At 32.8% G+C, this 23695-nt stretch overlaps 1 protein-coding gene across 1 annotated transcript in view; it reads left to right on the top strand.

The window, feature by feature from the left end:
• The window catches only part of LOC145283670 (anaphase-promoting complex subunit 4-like), a 213306-nt gene that overhangs the window by 85329 nt on the left and 104282 nt on the right, over nt 1-23695 (top strand). The window contains exon 24 of the mRNA XM_080132681.1: nt 5942-6055. Within this exon, the coding sequence (XP_079988807.1) occupies nt 5942-6055 (114 nt within the window). The remainder of the gene's footprint in view (nt 1-5941; nt 6056-23695) is intronic.

The raw sequence follows: 23695 nt of genomic DNA, 5'->3' as shown, positions 1-23695 counted from the left end.
ATTTTGAAAGAATTAACAAATGCTCTGAAATTTGTGGTTGTTTAAATACTTGCAATTTCTTTAATAATTGCTATAATGATAATGTTTTTAATTGGCATTATCTGTGGGCTACTTATATTAGGTAAATTATGATAAATATGCTAAAGCAAAATTGGTTCTTATTTAGAATTTGACAATTAAAAAAAATAAAAATGCAAACATAAATCTTTATGATGTACATGGAACAAAAATATCATATTCCAAGAATCATGTGAATTGATCAATAGTTTTTTTAAACTAAGAAACTAAAAATCATGATGTTATTTTTTGATCTGCCATTTTTTTCTAAATAAGAGAAAAACAACTTAATTCGAATTATTGAGATCAAAATCAGCCTTGTAATGGATATAATTCACTATTAAAATTGCTAAAAATGGTAAAAAAAATGATTTTCTATTTAAAAAAAAAAGCTACTTGATCAATTTACGTGACTTTTGGAATATGACATCTTTGTTCTGTGACGAGTGTATACATCATAATGATTTTTCTGTATTTTTTTTTTTTTAATGAAATCAAATTTTAAATAAGAACCACAAAATTTGCTGGATAATGATTTGTAAAAGATTTTAAAGTACAATGAATTTTCAAACATTTGTTAAGTTTTCAATAATGACAGAAAATATAAAGCAGAATAATTCTGTTATATATGTGGAAATATGTTTGTTTGTTTTTTCAATTACATTTTACCTTTTATACCAGTCCTTTAATTTATGAAGTTCAATGTAATTACAGAGTATATAAAAATAAATGACAAAAGCCTATATTCCAAACTTCAAGATGTTGTTCATAAATTGTGCATGTCAGCATACTAAAGGAGTAAATTGTAAGATGGACAACATCTTGAAATTTGGAATATGGGCTTTTTTCCTATATATATATAGTCACCCACATACAGTACTGTTTCGCTGTTTCACAGCTCATCAGTGTGGCTAGACAGGCAACTACCTCAAGCCAGGATCGAAACCTGATCGCCTGTACGACAGTCAAGGTTCCTAACCATTACGCTAATCGGTAGCTGCTGTGTGATATATATATATATATATATATATATATATATATATATATAAATAAAATCTTGGAAGATTTTAACCTTTAAAACTATATATAAAATAATAAATTAAAAAATTTTTTTAGTCCTTTGTTGGAATGTTATTTTATCAGTAAGTCATTTAATCTCCTGCAATCGCTGAATCAACTTGCTTTCTTGAAATCACAATAGTCCTAATATTCTTTCAGGGATCATCAGTTGTTTATTATGAAACACTATTTTGGAAGATTTAAAATCAAAACAATATATTTATATATATATTGAGTTTATATAAAATGTATACTTCTTAAAATATATATTTCTTATAAAATAGTCCAAATTGCTATGAATAATAAATTCAAAGAAGATGCATTTCCATCTTCAGAGCATATATACTGTAAAATTACATTTCAGTTGACACAAAAGTTAATCTACAGTCATGATTTTTATTTATTAATTTAAATTTGTTTATTTAATTATTATTTATTTTTATAAATATAGGACGATTTTTATATTTACTTTTTCCATATGAGAGAAGTCAATATGAAAATTGTATATATTTAAATATTTGGATATATATGAAACAGAATTAGTGCCAATGCAATATACAGCTAGAACACTGTCAACGAACATGGCTTGGAACAAAATGTAGTATCTGTTCTGATTATTTTATTACTCTGTCATTCTAGACTTAGACAGTTTTTATTTTTATTCCAATCCAGAGTTCCCTGTTTTGGGAGCTGGATTTACCTATATTAAAAGCCAACTTTGTGTCTAACTGCCCTCATGGGAAGGAAGGCAATTAAATAAGAACACGTATGACATTTAAAAGGTTTTTTTAACGTATTCTTCCTAAAATTGGAGGCTCTCATATTTTGCAAAACTTTTGAGAGGATGACCATTTTACAATTTTAGGTGCTACCAGATCAGGCTGTCTGAAGATATTGGCTTCCTGACTTAAATGGTCCTGGATATGACCTAAAACTATATCCGATGGTGAGGCCCCACCTTGCGGGCCTTGGGGAGTGTGGAGCCACCCTTTAATTGCCATTGCTCCCAGGTCCACTCTGACCCGGAGTGGTAGTACCTGTTAGGCTCCCAACTATGGGTTAAATAGAATCCGACTTAAAAAAAAATATACTCCATTAAAAATCATTCCTCAAAATAACTAGATTCGGCATTAAATAACCTGAAAAAGGTTGATATGCCGTAAAACAAAAAACCAACCAACCAACTAACCAACCAACCAACCAACCAATCCTGACTTAAATGCATCAAAGATTGTTCTTTTTCTTTCCCTTTCCCGTTGTTCGCCTTAATCATGTTCAGAAAAGTCAATAACAAGAATTTTTTCTTTACAAAACAACCAAACTAAACACCATGAATAAATATATGAAAATATAAACAACTTGAAGCGTAAAAACATTTTTCTAAAATTATTCAATTTGGCATTAAATAACTTATATATGACATATCAACCTTTTTGGGTTATTTAATGTTGGATCAGGTAATTTTGGAAAAAAGTTTTTATGCTTCAAATTCTTTGTCTTCACATATTCATTCATGGTGTTTGGTTTGGTTGTTTTGTTTTATGACATTAATCCTATTCAGATTATTTAATGCCAAATCTGGTCATTTTGGAGGAATATATGCTTCAAGTTGGTTATATACTCAAATATTTATTCATGATGTTTAGTTTGGTTGTTTTGTTTTACAATGTTTCAACCCTTTTCAAATGCCAAATTATTATTATTATGAAAGCTAAAAAGATAAATAAAAACTAAGGTTAGTGTGCTGAATGTTTTAATTTCAATTTCAGTTAATGGCACCAAGATCATTTGTTTTTTTTAAACTCTTGAAATCATTACTATTTATATTTGGTACCAAATAATAATCAATAGAGAATTTGCTCTATAATAATATGAAATCTGCATAAATTAAAATATAATATTTATGTGTCTTTTACAACAAGGCAATGCTGGACAACCTGCTAGTAGAATTATAGAATTGCTGATGTGATAATAAGTTCTCATGTCAGCAAATAATAAGTGATTAACATATTTTTGGTCAGTTTTGTAGACTAGCACAGATTTTCATTTGTTCACTGTCCACAGTTTTAGAGCAATTACAGTTATCAGTTCATATTTTTTTTTTAAAGGAAGGGGGAAGGAAGCAAGAGACTATTACTAATGGACATACATTTATTAGGGAAATCAGTTATATTGACTCAAATGAAATATGGCAGTTCAAAATAAAATAACAGGCAAACTTATGACTAGTTTTATTCATTAGTGAAAAATATTAGTGGGCACTAAATATTATGGAAAATAATTGAATAGATTTTAATTTTTATTTTGTGAAATTCACAAATTTCAAACAAGTCATCTTCATATTAAAAGAAGGGAGATAATCTTTTATGACAAGCTTGACTTGATGCAAATATCGGGAATTTGTAGACTCTAAATAGTAAATTAATTTTATCTGTATAATTATAAAACCCTGTGGACTGTCTGACTGTTCTTGCTTGCTTAAATCTTGTCTTTGACAATTGGGTGATTCCATCTTTTAAAATAGGGATGTCGGATGAATTTTTATTAAAGCTCGAGAATTTAATAAAATATGTTGAAAAACACTTAAGCAAGAGTTAAAAACATTTATTTTTCAGAAAGGAAACGCAAATAAAATGAATTGTCCTTAATCCGCAGAGTTTTGAAAAAATTATTTTCCTTCTCATCAGAGAAGAGTAAGCAAAATGCAGAATCAGATTTTGCTTGTAAAGTATTTAATGAAACCGCAAGTATGGAGTCAATCGTACTAGCGTAAAAATTAAAAACAGTGAAGCAGAGGAAGTGGGGGAAAAAATGAAAAATAATTTGATATGAATGAATATTCAAATCAATGACAAGTCGAAAATCAAATGTAGGTAAAAGTGGAGGTTTCAAATGTAAAAAATCCAAAGACATCCCGTAAATAGAAGATGTTCCAAAGTAATCCAAAAGAAGGAATTCTGTGTAATTAATCACTAATGGGTTCAAGGAGAAAAAGTGAGTCAGAAGTAAAAACTGCACCCAAATACGTATACATAAGTACATGCATATATACATACACATATACAAAAACATAAATGCATAGGCACACATATACACATATACATACATGCATATACATTCCAACAAAGTCTGCAGGTGCTAAGCCAGCCAAACAAAGAGAAGAAGACTTCTAGAAAAAAAATTACATAAAGTGCTGAGAAAGTGCGTAAAAGAGATCTATAATTTTATGGAATTATGTATCTTAGTGATTAATGTTAAAACTAATTTCAAATTCACTTTGGTCTTATGTTGCAATGGGTGATTATTTCACTTTTAGAATTTATTATATTGCTACTTTGGGGGAAGTAATTATTTTTACAGCTTCGGATTTGCAAAGGTGACATGACTTAGAGCCTGGAGTGTAAGACTTAACCTTTTTTAGGATAGCTTATTTAATTGAGAAAGGAGTTTTATTAGACGTGAGTTTTTTTAATTAAAGTGGTTAGAAAAGTTCCTTGGGTATTATTAGAATTTTGGTTATTAAAACATGTGTGGTTAGATATTCTTGTCTTTATTAAAGTTGAAGTAGTGCCAATATATGTGTGTTTTACTAAGTGCTCGGGTCCTGTTATTAATTTGATTTTTTACTGAGGTTTGATGTGGGAAGATGGTTTAAATTTTGTTTATTGTGGTGAGCATTAATCAGATCAATAAGTACTGGGATATTGTTTTAGAGGGAATTATGAGTGCTATTAGTGTTAGGGTGATTGTAAGAAGAATTATTAATATGATTGATGGCAGGCAGATTGTTCAATTCACATATTGGATCAGTGATTCTATTAAATGGTTGATGAGAACAGAAAGAACTTAATGACGGAATATTTGTGTCTGTTGTGGGGGAGTTATGAGGTAGCTCTGTGATTTTGCATGAATATATAACATCTCTATGCAATCATTATTGAATGGACAATTTTGCTTGTTACAGTTGCAGTTGTTTTTGGGCTTAATTGGGAATGGGATTTTTTGGACTGATTTGATTTTTTTTTGCTTTTGGATATTAAAATTCTTTGTGCTAAATTAGGCATAGTTGAATAAGAAATCCTTACTGAGTTTTTATTAAAAATGGAACTATATGTGGGTACTTGAAAGAGTTTTGTACAATATTAAAAAATTCCTTAGGTATGTTGGTTTTGACATTTGAGCTAAATGGAAGATTAAAACCAAATATTTTTCTTTCTCCTAAGGTGGTTAGGTGGATTAGAGGTGTTATGATTAGTGTGTTAGTTCGGATTATAGTTGTTGCGTGGTTCAGTGTTATTGATTGCTGTATATTTTGTTATTTGAACTGGTTTGTTGTGAGTCATATTGTGTATGAGTATGGATATATATATATATATATATATATATGGACATGGCTCAGAGGTTAATGAATGAGGGTGGAAAATTGTATGTTTTGGTTTTGATTCTGGCTGATGGCACCCATCATATATATTATTTTAGTTTTTATCTCACTACTATGTATTAGGTTCAATATAATATGTAATCTGCATGAATTAAAATATCATATTTAAGTATATTTTACAACTGGGCAACGTCTGACGACCTGCTAGTTTTGTATTAAAATTCTGCTCACTTATTTTCCATAATTGAATCATATTTTCCACTGATAAGTAAGTATATTGATAAGTTTTCCTGTTATTTCATTTTGAACTGCCAAATTTTACTTAAATCTCAATATAACTCAGTATCAGGGAATATCTATCGAGATTATGACAATAAATTATTGGAAGGTTATTTATTTGTATTTGATTGCTTTTTTTTCTTTCTTTTTTTTCCCTCTGTCAAGACCAAAAGATTGTTTCCAAGTTGCATCAATTTGTATCAAATCTCTGGGTCCCCCCGAAGAAGAGGATCAAGATGAGTCTGAGGTACAGAAGGATGAATCTTTGAATACATCAACGTAAGTTAATTTTTCAATTTTATATTTTTTGTTTCAGTTTCCATTCGTCATTTCTGATTTTTAATCAGTAATCCAAATTCAATTTTTAATACAAAGCAACCAAACAAACAAAAAAAAAAAAACAAAAAAAAAATTTTGTATACATATATTATTAAAGGAGATTTGGCATTTGTTTGTCTGAAGCTGAAACTATTTTGGACTATTGTATTATCTTTCAATGTTCAATTTCAAGAGAGAGTAGTGTAGTATATGTTCTGTTGACATGAAACCATCTTTACAAGCATTACCTCTTCGTTTGAGGGAGGATATACGCTCGTTTGTCATATCATCTTCCCTGACATTACCTCCACCTTATGGGAGGGGGGGAGGAAGGCGTGTAATGTAATATAATTTCTGTTATAAGGCTATCCTCTTAGGCATTATCTCCTTATTTGAGAGGATAGTATAGTATATGATTGTCGTGATACCATCTTTCTAGGCTAGCAAAATTATGTAACCAGAAGGATTATATTTTTTGCTATAAAAGAAATATTTAATAAATGGTTACAAAAAAAGCAATCCTGTTTCAATCCCAGATCTCACCAAGCCATTGATTTACCGAATTTGATTGAACTTGTACATCCTTCAAATTATGATTGTTTCTTAATTATATTCTATCATTCTTATTTTATTTATTATCTAATTCTAGTTAATATACAGATACATACAGACTCGCATACACTTGATAGAGCAGGATATATAAATGTAGATATTTTTTATTTATTTTTTAATTGTTGTTTCCTCACAAACAAGGCACAGTGTCACTTGAACGTAAGTGGCTACTATTTGCGACCAAATCTACAAGGATACTCTGTATATGTTTGTTTGCATTATACTTGAGCAAAAGCGTATCAGTAGATTCAGGGAAGCAAGAATCTGGGAGGGAATTCCAAAGGCTAGCAGTTTAAGGGAAGAAACTGTTTGAGTAGTAGAAGGCTTTCCGGCATCTGGGGATCTCTACAGTGTAGAGGTGGGATTTTGCTACTTGTCAGGCTAGTCAGGAGTATTTACGTTGAGTTGGTACAAATGTTTTTATATCTCTGAGATACTGACAAATCAAAAACAGATCCTTTCCTCTGAGACTTTGATGAGGTTAATGTATTTCACACTTACTATAATAATTTCCCCCACTCTTTATCTATCCCTAACTCTAAACATAGATTCCATGAACAAAGCTTCTTTCTTAGAACTGCACGTATGTGGAACTCTCTTCCGTTTGCCTGCTTTTCAGTTGACTACAACATGGTTGTCTTCAAGTCCAACGTAAACAAGTTTTTGATGAGCTGTCCCCTGAAGTAATCCAATTTACAAAATTTTCACTACTAACGATTACTAAGATATTATCCCATTGACTACAGTACACTCATTCTCGAGTGGCCTCCGGGCCTTGGTAAGTGGTGACTCCTATGTGAAAAAACGAAGAAAAAAAGTTTTGTATCAATCCATGATTTTTTGGATTATGCAGTTAATTCATCTAATCATCATTATAGATTATTTTAGAAAAAAGAAAACCTTTATTGAAATAAATACTGAAAATTCTCACCAAACATATTTTAATATCTCATTTTGGATAAGTTTGAAATATATGTGTTTGTAGAGATAAAAATACATATGTATCACAAACATTTTCGATTCTTCATCGAATCGTCATCAGGTAAAGAAGCAAATGAATGAAAAAAAAAATCTGGATAGAAGAGAATTTAAAAAAGTAGCTGTGAAACTGGTCAGTTAGATGCCAACAGAACGTGTTCACACTGTTCCAGGAAAGATGTTAACAAGTGTGATGCCAGAATTGGCATCACAGAATAAAATTACGTTAAGCATTTTAAAATATTACTAGACTATCCGTGACCCGTTGGGTCAGTATGTTATATTAGCTATGGAATTAATGTATGAGTGTGACACTTGTGATGTAAAGAAAATATTTTTTTGTGACATAACAGAAACATGTTTATGAAAGTATATTAAAATGAAAAATGAGTATATATAGATTTCTGAGTCGTTCTATTTATAATTGTTTATTTTTGAAAAAAAAAACAAAAAAACTTATAGCCATTGAATTATAAGTGGTTAGCCATACTTATAGGTAAATGTGCACTGAACAGATAACATAATACTTAAAGTTAAATTCAAATTTTGATATATCTTTTAATTTAAATGCGAAAAAAAAAAAACAATTGGGACGCTGAAAACGTACACAGTAAAACAATACGTTTTATTGTTGCGTTGATTATTTGTTTGTAACGCAAATTAAAAAAAACATTTTTGGGATTATTTATTTATTTAACCTACACTCCTCCATCTTCTCTAACTATTTTAACATCCCTGGATATCTCCCACTCTGCTGTAAGGACTCTAACAGACATATGCACGGGCTTGGAGTATATATTCGGAACACCCTCCCCTTGACTAGAGAAACTAAACTAGAATTGGACGATCAAGCCTTTATGTGCTTTAGACTTAACATACAACATAACATTAGCTACTTTTATTTTCTCTACTGCTCTCCCTCGACCCAGGACTGTACCCTAATAAACAAAGTCTCTGACAGCATAGATACAACACTTTCCCTCGAAACTAGCGCACAAGTGCATGTATTTGGTGACTTCAATGTCCACCACAGCAACTGGCTTGGATGTTTTACTCACACAGACGCAGCTGGTATGACTACGTATAACTTCTCTATATCTCATTCCCTATCACAGATGGTTACGTTTCCAACCCGTTTCCCAGATCAGCAAGAACATCACTTCTAGATTTGTTTCTGACCACAGTTCCCGATGACTGTGTAACTAATGCCCACAGCCCACTTGGGAATGCCAATCATGCAGTGGTAAGTTGAAATAGCCCTAAACTTTAGAGCTAAAACTGAAGAGCCAGTGCTCAAAACAATGAGATATTATAAAAAGGCTGACTGGGAAGCCATCAGGGATCTCATCAGGGACGCTCCATGGCAAAATATCTTTTTACTTCCTGCTGAACAGTGCGCAAATGAGACCACTGAATGGTTCAAAATAGCAATTGAAGCACATGTTCCCACATAGAAATTTTATAGCAAGCCCCACTCTCCCCAATGGTTTACTTCTACTTGTGCAGCCGCCATCGCGCAAAGGCAGCATACGTACCACAGATTTAACCGACATAAGTCCAGTTCAAACAGGCAGAAGTATATAGAAACCAGAAGTAACTTTAAGAAATAGCGACAGCTAAGAGAGAATTTACTAAAACCACCAAAAAAACGCATCGAAGCACAGAAATTAAGAACCCGCGACTTTTGGAAAATCTACAACAGTGTAGTAAATAATGGGCAATCAACAATTCCCCCACTATCCAACAATCACGAGGTTGTTTGCTCTGCAACTGAGAAGGCTAACATGCTTGCCAGTCGGTTTGCCTCCAACTCCACACTGGACCCTGCCAACCACCCCCTCCCTGATTTTTTTGTGGACAGACACCACACTAGACGATCTGAAAATTACCCCTTCTCAGGTGCATGCTATTGTAAGAAATCTTCCCGGCTGTGTTATTAAAAAAGTGCTCCGCCGAAGTAGTTCCAGTTCTCTCCAAACTTTACAACAAATGCGATAATGAATCTTGCTTTTCTGCCTGCTGGAAAACTGCTTCTGTCGTATCAGTTTTCAAGAATTTTGGTGAAAGAACTGACCTAGTAAATTACCGCCCCATTAGCCTCCTCCCACTTTTCGCCAAAATATTTGAGACAATAATTAACCAAGCTCTAGTCCATCACCTTACAGATGCTAAACTTCTGACTGACAACAATATGGATTTAGACAAGCCTGTTCAACAGCAGACATCCTAACTGTAATCTCAGAACGTATGTACCAGTCACTGGACAAAGCGGGGGAGGGTAGAGCTGTAGCTCTAGATATATCTAAGGCTTTTGACAGGGTATGGCATGAAGGTCTTCTCAGGAAAATCAGATCATATGGTATCACTGGAAGAATACATGACATAATTAAATCCTTCTTAGATAAGAGAAAAATCCAAGTTGTCCTTGACGGTCGTACCTCTAAACAATACGGTATAAATGCGGGAGTGCCTCAGGGGTCTATCCTGGGACCCCTGTTATTCCTAATATTCATAAATGACCTCCCTGACAAAATTGTCTGTGAGATAGGTATATATGCTGACGACACCACACTCTATAACTGACACGACAGGAAAACAAATGAACACATATCTAAAGAAATGGCAGAAGCAATAGAGGATGACCTCCGATCTGTAGTGGAATGGGGACATAAATGGATGGTCACATTCAATGCTGCCAAGACTAAATGCGTTTCCTTCAATAATTACAAGAAACCTTCTCTACCACCAATAGCAATGGCCAATGACTTTATCTGAGAGTACATCCTTTAAACTCCTCGTCTTAACGCTCTCAGGAAACATGAGTTGGAACAATTACATCGAGAGTATCGCCAGGACCGCTGCAAAGAAGGTAGGTTCTCTCTACCATGCTAGAAAGATACTAACGCCCGAAAGTATCCTATACCTCTATAAGGCCACCATTCGCCCATGTATGGAGTATTGTTGCCATATTTGGGCTGGTGCATCTGCCACTAGTCTCTCGCTCCAGAGTTTCCAATCTGATAGGTCCTGAACTGTCATCTAAACTTCAGCCTCTGTCCCATCGATGAAATGTTGCATCCCTCTGCCTTTTCTACAAGTACAAGTACGGTGAATGCTTTGATGAACTGCAAGCACTTGTGCCCCCTCGACGTAAATACCCCCGACAAACCCAACAAGCAGCTAAATCTCACCCCTTCATAGTAGAGATCCCCTAGATGTAAGAGAGCCTTCTACTCCAGTAGTTTCTTCCCCAGGACAGCTAGACTTCGGAATTCCCTGCCGGGTCCCTGTTTCCCCAACTGTACTGACATGTGGAAGTTCAAGTGCGACATAATCCGACATCTTGCTGCCCAACTCCCTACACAGTACCCCTGATGCCTATGTCTCTGGTAGTAGCCCCCCATAACAAAGTGGCAATATGCCTTGTTTGGGGTGAAAATGTAATAAAAAAATAAAAAAAAAAATTTATGTTGGTAGTGTAGAAGAAAATGTATGAATGTTTTTTAAGAAAAGTGTATTAAAAAATGGAGAATGAAAGAAGACGGTGGGTAAATCACTGTTGTAAAATGCTCTTAGGTTGTCAACGGGTTAAAGTAGATTTATTTGTAAGAAAATTGTGTTAAAATAAATTAAACGTAATATGGAAATGAACGATGTAAAAAAAATGCAGAAAGTATTAACAATTGTTTATTTGGATAATTTAAATGCAAAAAAAGAAACAATTGGGATGCTGAAAATGTACACAGTAAAACAATATGTTTTATTGTCATGTTGATTATTCATTTGTAAATATGTTTTTTTTTTAAATTTGCGTTACAAATAATCAACACAACTATAAAACATATTGTTTTACGGTGTACGTTTTCAGCGTCCCAATTTTTTTTCCATGTTTAAATTATCCAAATAAACAATTGTTAATACTTTCTGCTTTTTTTTTTTTACGTTGTTCATTTCCGTATTACGTTATGGGTTTATGTGTATGTACGCATGTGCAACCGGAAGTCGTAAACCGGATGTTGGGTTACAATACCCATTACAAGGTCATTTGAGTTTTATAATTATATAGATTATTGGTTTCATAGACAATATTATTAATTGTAAGTTGTTGGGTTTTAATGAAGATAGCTTTAAGTATTTTTGATTTAAAAAAAATTAGTTTTGTAATGTATTATTTTAGTGTTATTAACTGTGATTTGTCTTAAACCGGGAGAGAGCATGTAGATGTTGGTAAATTGAGTTAGAGTTTACAAGATACATGGTGAGGTGACTTGATTGGTCATAAAACCAATATAGCTATTAGTTTTATTGTTATTATAGAAGTTACATTCTCCCAAAGGATATTTAAATTTATACATAACATTGGGTTGAAGAGGAGTTGTTTTTAACTGTAAGATTTTGGGTTTTACATGTGTATATATCTCATAGAGATCAAATGTGAACCTCATGAATAGATCCCTTAATTTCTGAGAAGTAAGAATTTCTGAGAACATCGATTGAAGTAAGATGAAATTTAAAAACAAGCAATCCACAGAGACAATTGGTGTTCGATAGCTTATCTGAACTAACAAACCTTTACTGGAAATTGATTTTAGATAATATTTTTTATTTGTTTTGCTAACTCAGACTCTGGGAACTCACTTCTTTTTATAGAAGAGTATTGCATTATGCTAAGTGGAGTGGAAACCATTATTTACTCCAACAGAGTGCTCCATTTATAGAATACTGTGTGTGTGTGTGTGTGTGTGTGTGTGTGTGTGTATAGTAATTTTCTTTTTTTTTTTTTTTTTTTTTTTTTTAAAGACACATTGTTGAGGCTAGATACAGCATATTGAAATGTGAAACCAGGATTTTTATCAACTGTGACAGTTTACTACTCTTACTCTCTGAGCCAATTTGCCTGCTGTGTGTATGTATAGAATATGTCTCTCTCTCTCGGGCAGTCTGTCGATTTCAACGATGACGCGAACCTCTCTCCGAGCCTAGGCAAAGTAGGAATAAGCAGCTTGCCCAGTACTGCTAGCACCCTCTCCGCTGAAAGCAAAAGTACAGAGTCAAGGACGGGCCAGGACAGTCTGCACACATGCAATCGGCCGCATCCGATGACTGAGTCAGACCCGAGTTGAGTTGTACATCACCCTTGTTGACCGCGTCGGCACTGCAGTGCTGATTGATCCGCTGCGCAAGCCGTTGGGATTCATTCCTTATAGAATGTGTATATTATTTCTAAAAACCATGTCTGTCTATCTCCACTTTTTCAAATTGTATCGCCATGAAAATGGCAGGTCAAAGAATGATGCTAGATGGCTCAAATGATTGCATTTTTTATCGATCATTCTTTAATTGGTCTTTAGCTGGTTAAAATAGTTTTTAAGGGGTCAACAAAAGGGTCAAAATTGAAAGAAATCACAACTTGTTAAGCTTGAGTTGATTAAAACTATTCTTATATGCATGCTCAAATTGCTATACATTTCATGTTAGTTTGTTTTTAATGATTTCATATCCGAGTGATGATGATCCAGTGGTAATGTCATTAGCTTTTAATGCTGCAGTTTTGTTTTTGATTCTAGCTGATGGCACCCAAGTCATAATTTTTTGTTTTTTACTTTTGAAATCACAACTATATATTGGGTACAATATGATATGAAATAATCAATAGAAAATAGACTCAAGAATAATATATACAAAATCTGGATTAATAAAAATTTACGCATATTTTACGACTGGACAATTCTGGGTGCTGACCTAGTTTTGAAATAGAAGTAGCATCAATTTATGTATTTTTCAAATAATTATTATAAATTTGGTACAATCTCAACGTGAAAAACAATGACGTTACTGAAATAGTAATTAATTCCCGAAAAATATTGTTCAATCATGAAAATGTATTTGTTTCCTCATGAGGAAAACAAAAACAGAACTTCCACACCGCTTATTCTCAACTTGAACCTTTACTCCTGCTCTAAGATGGGACACGTACATCAAATCCGTTGCTAGAAAAATGGTGAGATCGTTCTACCGTTCCAGTAAATATCGCAATGCTGATGCAATTCTCTACCTGTATAAGAGCCAAGTGCGTCTAAGGATGGAGTACTGTTGCCATATCCGGGCAGAATTTGACAGAGTTATCAAATTTCCACTACTATCGATGACTGACATGTTCCCCTTGACCATTGTGCACTCATTAACCTTTATCATCGAGTGACCCTCAGGCCTTAATAAGTGGTGACACCTTTGTAAAAAAAGAAAAGAAAAAAAAATAGTAATTAAATCCTGCAAAAAATATTGTTTGATCACAAAACACTTTATTTTTACAATCCATAACATTTTCCAATTTTGTTTTGAAAACTTCTTAAACAAGATTCTTTTACATATATTTATTTTTTACTCTGGAAATGGTTGAAGCAGTTTATGATTTGAAAGCCATACTTTTTGGAGGGTAGGGGTGGTCAACTATTTTTTAAGGAGCTAAAATATTTTAATAAACATAAAAATATTTACAAATATTTTACATGCGTAAATTAAAGTAAAAACATTAGTAATAAATAAAATGAAAGTGGTTATGTGGCATATTCATTCATCATTATAATCTATAAATATAAAAGCGAAAATGTGTGTATGCATGTTTGCTTTTTGTGTATGTCTGCAAGAGGCTTTTTTCGTCGGCCTTCTCACTCGGCTCACTTCTTCTTAAAACTTTTTATATCACGTATAAATGATAATATCTACGACATAAGAATGAGGATTGCGTGTGTATTTAATTTACCCAACTTTCATGGGCTATATTTTCCAGATAGTTCGATCGCCATATGTTTCTTTCACTTTTTAGTATAAAATAAGCGAAAACTGGCTTACAGCCGCGTCCTGTTTCAAGGTAATACATCACGTGACTTAAGTTTCTCGCACCTGTTAATTTCATTTTATAAACGTTAAATTAAGATGCTTTTCATTCCTCTTCTATTGTGGCCGAGATGGTTAGGTCCCAGGGTTTTTTTTCCATTTCGTTTCCATCTCCATTCAAGCCTACTTTTCTACTAAAACTTTGTTTTTTTTGTTTTTTTTTACACCTCCAAACACTCAGCTAATGATTTTTTTTTAAAACAGGGTTGTTTTGCCCCCCCCCCCCCCCCAACACACACACCTACAAACACCCAGGCCATGCCGAGTACCCCCCGCTAGTCTATATATAAAAGGCAAAATGTGTGTGTGTGTTTTTCTATATCTGCCAAAAACTTCCGACACCGGCAACAACACTGACAAAATTTGTATCATTAGAAATCTCAAACTCTTGGATAACAAATATCCAAAAAACATTAATTCTTTCACCGTCAACTGTGGATGTCAGTTTTTGTATCAACATTTTTGCAAAGTCATTCACACCTCGTGATCTTGACATACGTATAAAAGACATTATTTCAAAGGCCACTGACGTCATAAGTTGCATGGGCGAGACAACTAAGATGTTTGCTTTTTTTTCACCTCCTTTCCCTCTTAGTGTTACAGGTTTGAGCCTAGCTACTGCAAGTAATTTTTTTTTTTTTTTTGGCACTTGCACTAGTATTTTGATTGAAACATTTTTTTAGGGCTGGTTTGCTCAATAGTCTTACTATACCACCTCTCCACACTTGGGCAATGCTGGGTACCCCTGGTAGTCTTTTATAAAACTCGCTGTGTCTGTCTGTCTCTCTCCAGTTTTTGGTTTAAAGTTTTGGTTTTGATTCTGGCTGATAGCATCCAAATCACAATTAAAAAATTTTTTTTTTTAATTGTTATATCAATCATATATATTGGGTACAATATCATGAAATCATTGATAAAGAATTGATTTTATTACAATACATATGAAATCTATAAAGACATGTTTGCTTCAAGGCTAAAAGTTAAAACATGAATCAATAGCTATTACATTGCATATTCGTAATGCCGTCATTTGACCTTTACCATTTTTTTTTCACATTTTTGCACCAATTTTCCCTGGCTAAAACCCAAGTATAAAGTTTCACATGGGTTCAAATACTTTATATATTAAGTTTCATGTCTGTAGACCAAAAACTGACAGAGGAGTTTTGTAGACAAAATTTTTTAAAAAAATATATATGCACATACATAAATAAATATAGAAAGAGGGTTGTGTTTATTATAACCTTTTTATGCAAATGTTACACAAGTATAAATCTGCATGAATATAATTACACGTAATACTTAAAGATGATCATCCCATGAGAAAACACCAAGTAACCTTGCTTATCTCAATCTTCTGTACCATAAACTATCAAAAGGATGAAGAGATCTGGGAGTGATTAATATTTGTTATATGACATGAGATACGCAGTGTATAGACAATGCTTGACAAGCAGACAAATGAGAGATGCCAGGAATTTCAGAAATTTCCTCTCACCTACTATGTATAACCATCCAGTTTTATTATCTTTTGTGTTTTGCTTTTTCATAGTCTGCTAAACTTATGTTTTTATTTACGACACAAAATGTTTTGCTTTGGAGTGTATATGTATGATATTTGCTTCCAGAACAGTAGCAGAAAAAACAGCTTAGCATGCATACATGTATATAATCAAGTTTATCAGATGTTTTTAACTTGTGGGTTTTTTCATTCCAGTTTCCAGATAATGTTTGGTAGTCAGAAGAGAATACGCTCCATTTTGGAGCCTAACTCTCACTGTAGACTTGTATATAATAAAGTTTTTTTTTTTTTTTGCGAGGTAATCCATTCCGGTATACGGATAATTTCAGGTTGTCAGAAGAGAATATGCACCATTTCAGGGCCTATTACTCTACATTTTTTTTTTACGTACCCCCTCCCCCCTTACTTGTCATTGATCTGAGGCTCTATTATCTGAATTGTATTTAACTGAAGTGTTCAATAGACTAAAAACTGGACATTTGTCTCCTGTCTTTCCAAGTATCGCTGTTCTATTTCCGATCACCATTCAGCCTATTCCTGAAAGTCAACAGACTAACCCTGTCTCTATAGAATAATATTTTCCGTTATATAAACTATCCAGTTTTATTATCTTTTGTGTTTTGTTTTTTTCATAGTCTGCTAAACTTATGTTTTTATTTACGACACAAAATGTTTTGCTTTGCAGTAATATGTATATATATAAAAAGACAAAGGTTACTTTTTTTTCCTTTTTCTTTTTTAATGAATGCTGATACATTCATCATAGAGCAAAAACACGAAAGAATTAGCACTCGTAATAAATGTAACAGCATTGGATTACTGAATGTTTCATCTATTCAACATATGGTATACACCTACTCATCCAGAAAGCTGCAAACATCCAGAAAACCATTGACTGTTAAAAATAATTATTAATAAACCCTGAGGAACAATTAAGACTACTAATGCAGATTCTCCATGTTTTTTGGATTTTTTAAAAAAAGTTACAACAGAATGAATAAAAATGCCATAGGTTCGTCTTTGATACTAACGTGCTTAAAACATGGCTTAAAACTAACAGAGGCTGCATCTTTTGTTCAAACATTTTACGGTGTGACTCACTGGGCAACATTTTTTTTTACCTTTTGAATGTTGTCTAGATTTCTACAACCAATTTTAGATATTTTTGCACTGTTGAATCAGGAAATGGCACTCATTTCTCACCATCAGGTCAAGTTTTTGTGCTAAGTTGATTAAAAAAAAAAAAAAAAAATCAGATTTGTGACAAAATTGATTACATTTTTTGTGGCATTATCCACCTGATTTTTGGCAACACGTATCATCCTAAACATATTTTTAAGAGAAAAATAGGTTTTACCAGCAACTTATATTGATTACCTGATAGAAACATTGATTACTGTAAACTGAATGGTGTGCATTGATAAAGGCAAGTTCTCATAAATTGCATGTTGCTTCACTATTGTTCAAAGGGCTTAAACTTCCATTTCTTAAAATTCCTTGAATTCTCAGTGGCAGGGAGATCTCTTTTCAGATTCCAGCAGTAGTCAGCCATCAAGACTGCATCCCTGCAACCCTGATATCTGGTCTTCCCCTGCTAGTCTCTCATTGAACCCAGATTCTCAGGAAACCAGTCGATATGTGAAAATAGATAGTGCATCTTGATGCTCATGTTGCAGCCCAGGTTTCTGAAAGCAGTCAGCATGTTGTTGACAAGTTCTGTATAGTTTCTGGCCTTATTGTTGCCAAGAAAGTTCTTCACTACCAGAACAAATGTCTTCCACACTTCCAGTTCCACTTTGTTCATTGAGTTTTCGAACTCTGGATCTCTGAGCTGCCGAATCTGAGGGTTGTTGAAGATGCCAGCTTTCAACTAATTTAATAATGCTTTTTAGTTAGCATCCTTCTAAATCGCCTTGAGTAAAGCCGAGAAACAGGTCCTGCTAGTATATATATATACACACACACACACACACACACACACACACACACACATATATCTCTATATATAAAAAAGCGAAAATGTGTGTATGTATGCATGTGTGTTTGTATGTTTCGCAAAAACTTTTGACACAGACCACAGATTTTCACCAAATAGGTATCATTTTCAAGCTCGAACCTTTGCCCGACAAATATCGAAAAATTGGCCAAAAACATTAATTCCTTCACCCTAAACTGGACCCTTTTCTACAAGGAGAGGTGCCGAAAAAAAATCATTCCTTCATTTTCTCTCCTGCTACTACGACAATGATGTCATGTTTGACCTCGAAAACATTGCCGTTAGTTGAAACCACCTGCAAGTGTTTTTAAAGGTTTAATTTTATCCGTTTTCAATTGTATGTCTCTTTGGCATAGGCGTAACATGGCAGGCTTTTTTTTCCACCTTAGCCTCGATGCTTCAGGTTCCAACCTATCTTCCTACCTAAACTTTCCTCTTTTATACCTTTTTTTTCCCTTTCTTTTTACGTTTGTTCGCTGTTTTGCTTTGTTTTGGTTTTTCCAATTTTTTTTAACATGTTTTTTTTTTATGATATTAAAACAGGGTCACCCTCTCCTACATACACACCTCCAAACATCCGGGCAACGCCGGGTACCCCCGCTAGTACATAATAAGTTAAAATATAGAAGAGATTCTAATAAAGAAAATATTAATTTTTGTAATCTATGTAATTTATTTTTTCTATATATCTATAAAGTTGATTTTTTTTCTCACTTTTACATTGAGATTAAAAGTTTAATTTTTCTATTTAAAAATTATGAAGACAAACTTTTTAATATACTCAGTTATGTATATGCAAGTGACTATATGAAGATGAACTAATTTGCATATTTATTTGAAAAACAGGCATTAATTCATTAACTGTTTAATTATGTTTTCTTATTAGATAATTGGTTTCATTTAACTATTACGCTGAATTCTATTTATGCATATTTTTTACATTCTGCATAATTGCATAGAATTTAAGATGAAAACTTTCTAACATACGGAAATATTCTTATATATATTACCTTGTCCGTGTGTGTGAAAAAAATCTTTACTAATCTCCTCTCGTAATATTTGGTGTACAGAATTGAAATTTGATATATAGGGTATTTGGACCTGTAGCAGACTTTCAATTTGCTTTTTAGCCGACAAAAATTACTGCTGAGGGGTCAAAATTGACCTTGAAAGCATAAGTCGGATAAAACATTGACTCTGTTGTTACTTTTGTGCATGTTCAAAATGAAACATTTATCATTCAAAGTCGCATAATATTTCATGTTTTGTATCCATCTGTTGGTAACTCAGCACTGGAGAGATAAATAACAAACAAGTCTGGATTGCTAAACGTTCTGGTTTCCATTCTAGTGGATGGTATGCAAGCCATGTTTTTTTTGGTTTTTTTTATAACTTTTGAAATCATTACTATATCTTGGATTGGGTCTATATTAATAAGTAAAAAATCTGCACAAATTAAAATATAATATTTATGCGCATTTTATGGGGTTACGCCAGACTGCCTGCTAGTTATGTATATATATATATGTGTGTGTGTGGATGTGTGCATGCGTGTGTGAATACATGCATATGTATGTGTGTGTGTGAATACATGCATGTATATATGTATGTGTGTGTATATATATATATATATATATATATATGTATATATATATATGTATGTATGTATATGCGTTTGGCTAACTACAAAAGAAATTTTTTATATTTCACTCTTAAAATTTTCAGCCTGTTAATATCACATCTATAAATCATATTTGTGAGAAATGTTTAAAAAGAGAGTCCAACTTATCTTAAATGTTTTCGAAAATTATCAGATAACAAATCTAAATTTCTAAAATAATATCTCTACTGTGTGTGAGTGTGACAATGTGTCTTTTGTCTGTCTTGTTGGCTTATCAGACAAAAAACAAACAATCTTTAAGGATTCACCTTGGAGATCTCAACAGCTTGATGACCTCAAAACTTCTACAGCAAATAAAGAGTGAAAAAAAAAAAAGACTGAAAAATTTAAATTTGCAAGAAAAAGGAAACATTTTTGCAGTTTTAAAAATCATTTCTCAAGCTTAACTTTTGTTTGCTTGGTCTGTTTTTCTGCATATCAGCCCTTTTGTGTTATTTAATGCTGTAACAGTATACCCATTGTAAGACTTAAAGGTACATATCTCAAGCCATAATTTTAATTTTCATTACATCTAGAAACTTTTAATGTAATCCACATAGATCTAGACAGAACATGTTCAATGACAGCAAATTTATTTGGCTGCACAATTATAACGTTCAAATTATGACTGTTCAAAGTTACTATTGGAACTCGTGCAAATTTTTGGCATATCACTAAAAATGCAGGCTTTGAACAAGTGAAAATTTCGGGTTTGTTTTACAATCCACAGAGATTCGAAAAAGTGGTCAAAATTTAAGTATATAACAAATAAATGTTATCAAAGGCAAAATAAGATACTCTTCTACTAATCTGGAAATTTCTTTTAGTGGGTTTGCTCACTTTAAAATGTTTAATTGGTTTGAAAAACACAATGCATTGTGTTTACGTGAGAGCAAAAAAAAAAAATGGCTGCACTCTTGGCTCGTAAAATTCAAAGTTTTGATAATGACTTTAAAAATAAAAACTTGTACAAAATACAGTAAGAAACCCACCCAATTTTAAAAATTTTTTATTTTTAAGTCGTTATCAAATAACTTTGAATTTTACGAGTTAAGAGTGCAGTCATTTTTCTTGCTCTCATGTAAACAAACAACAATGGAAACAATTACTATTAGATCAAACCAGCCTAATAATTCAGTAAAATTTCATCTCTCAAAAAAAATATACACTATTGACATAAAAGCATGATTTTGATTGGTCATATAAGATTCATTTCAACAGCTAACACATTGAATCTTCTTAATATGATTTATAGAATAACAGGAATGAAGCTAAATTTTTTAAATCTAAAAAAAAAAAAAAAAAAAAAGTCGGATTTGAATCATGTAAAAACTGATGGAAACACAATATGAAGATAAAACAAAGATTTTATTCATTAAAATTTTCAACTTTGGAATTTTATTTTTTGTGAAAAGCAGCTTAAAATTTTGTATTATACCTACAATATTAACAAGTGTTTTTCTTTAAAATAGAACTTAGTAGGTGATGCCCCTTTTCTTGTCCCTGCAACCTCTTTCACAAAAAAGATGTGAGTCTTTCTCTGCCCTATCGTTATTTTCATGACATGCTCATCTCAGCTTCAATTTATGCCCCCCTCCTACTGCCAAACTTTTAAAAAAGGTACTCTTTTAACTACAACCACTATCAACAATTTCTCCCACACTCTATATGTGCCTAAATCTAAATGCAAATTCCATAAACAAAGCTTCTTTCCTAGAACTGTCCACTTGTAGAACTCTGTTCTGCTTGTGTGCTTTCCGGCTAACTACAACATGGTCATTTTCAAGTCCAATGTAAATAAATTCTTGTTAAGCCGTCCTCTTAAATAATAAAATTCTACCTAATTTCCACCACTAACGATCACTACACTGTTATCTTGGTGAATACCATACTCTTATTAACCCTTATCCTTGAGTCGCCTTTGGGTCTTGATAAGTGGTGACTCCCTTATAAAAAACAAAAAATTGTTATTATAAGTGCAGAGACATAATATCATGTGCATTAAGTTGAAAAACATAAAAAATAAATTACTTATCACTGTGGAACTCTCTTCCATTTGCCTGCTTTCCAGCTGACTACAATCTGATAGTCTTCAAGTCCAATGTAAACAAGTTCTTGATGAACCGTCCCCCTAAGTAATCTAATTTACAAAAGTCTCACTACTTATGTTTACTACGCTATAATCACATTGACCAATGTATACCCATTAGCCCTTATCCTCGAATGGCCTCTGGACCTTGATAAGTGGAGATTCCTGTGTAAAAAAAAAAAAAAAAAAAAAAAAAACAGTGGCGGAAAAACATTGTATTCCACATTATAACCTGAAAAAACATATCCTACAACCACTGTATTCTGGGATTCTACTGTACTAGATATTGACATTAGTTGATTATTTAGACATAACTTTGATATATTTACATTTTAACCTCATGAAGCAGTGTTTTTTTTTTTTTTATGAAAAAGTTTCTGAAAAGGAAAGCTCTAATTAAGAAGTTTCTATATAAACGAGCTTAAATCGATGCCATTTATTGAACTCTTTTGATAAGGGGTTGATTGTTGGTCAGATGATTACTTTTTATGCTGTGGCCATGTCCTTTTGAGCACTTTCCTTATTGAAATCGATAATTATATCAAAATCAGGAATTTAGAACAGAATCAGAATTTTTGTATTCATTTTTTGCAGACTGTTATCTTCATCTTTATAGTTGTTGTTGTGTCACCATGTTTCAGCCAACTTCTGGCCATCTTCAGGTGGTTTCAATCCTACTCAAAGCAGGTCAGAGGATTATTTGGCCAAAACGTGGTGAGACAACAACAACTATGGAAGGCAGTAATTACTGGGGATGCAGTTACAAGACTCAGCATCCCTATCCTGTCGCGGTTAACCACCTGGAGAAGGCCAGAGGATAAGTTGGCTGAAACATTGTCACAATCTTTAGATTCACACTTTTTGCAATGAAGATGAGGATAACAGTCTGCAAAGAATGAATACAAAAATTATGAAGACCTCATCTCAAAGGATTAAAAAAAAAACAAAAACAAATACAGAATCATAATTGTATTGGAATTGGGAAAAATATTGGAAGTGTGCCATCATTAATAAGAACTCTGGTCATAAAATAATTTGTGGTTTTTGTGGTTGAATGTTAAATGCTGCAGAAAATAAACAACCTTATTTTGAAGGTTTCTTTTACATTTTTTTATCATGCAACTATTGTAATAGAATATCCTACAAGATCCTTTTTTTCTTTTTTTTCCCCTTTTATGGACCTACTATGTATAGCGTGAGCATGGATTGACAAATGTCTTTCTTCTGGGGGAGGGGGGAAGTAATATCTTACTAATGTCTGTCTCTCCCTCTGATTTTCTCAGATCAGACCGTCTGAAGATATTGACTTTCTAACTAAAAATGCACCAAGCATTAATGTTTTTATTTTTTCCCTTTCTTTTTGCAAAACTAAATCATGTTCAGCAAAGTGTGCCTAAACCTAAACGTAGATTTCATGAACAAAGCTTCTTTCTAAGAACTGCACACTTGTGAAACTCTCTTCCGTTTACCTGCTTTCCAGTTGACTACAATATGGTCGTCTTCAAGTCCAATGTAAACAAGTTCTTGATGAGCCGTTTCCCTTAAGTAATCCAATTTACTAAATTTACACTTCTGACGATTACTATGATATTGTCCTTTTGACCACTATATACTCTTTAACCCTTATCCTCGAGTGACCTCTGGGTCTTGATAAGTGGTGATTCCTTTGTAAAAAAAACAAAACAAAAAAAAACAACCCAACCCAAACCTAACATTATGAATAAATTTTTGAAGATAAAAAGCTTGAATCATAAAAGCTTTCTTCCAAAATTACTGGATTCTGCATTTAAATATTGCGAAAAGGGTTTATATGCCATGGGACAAAACAACCACAACCAAATAGATAT

Source organism: Euprymna scolopes, chromosome 8, assembly GCF_053919585.1.
Source record: "Euprymna scolopes isolate OS-2025 chromosome 8, ASM5391958v1, whole genome shotgun sequence".
Classification (NCBI taxonomy): Eukaryota; Metazoa; Mollusca; class Cephalopoda; order Sepiida; family Sepiolidae; genus Euprymna; species Euprymna scolopes.
The sequence above is the reverse complement of the archived record's forward strand: the minus strand, read 5'-3'. Positions and strand labels throughout refer to the sequence as shown.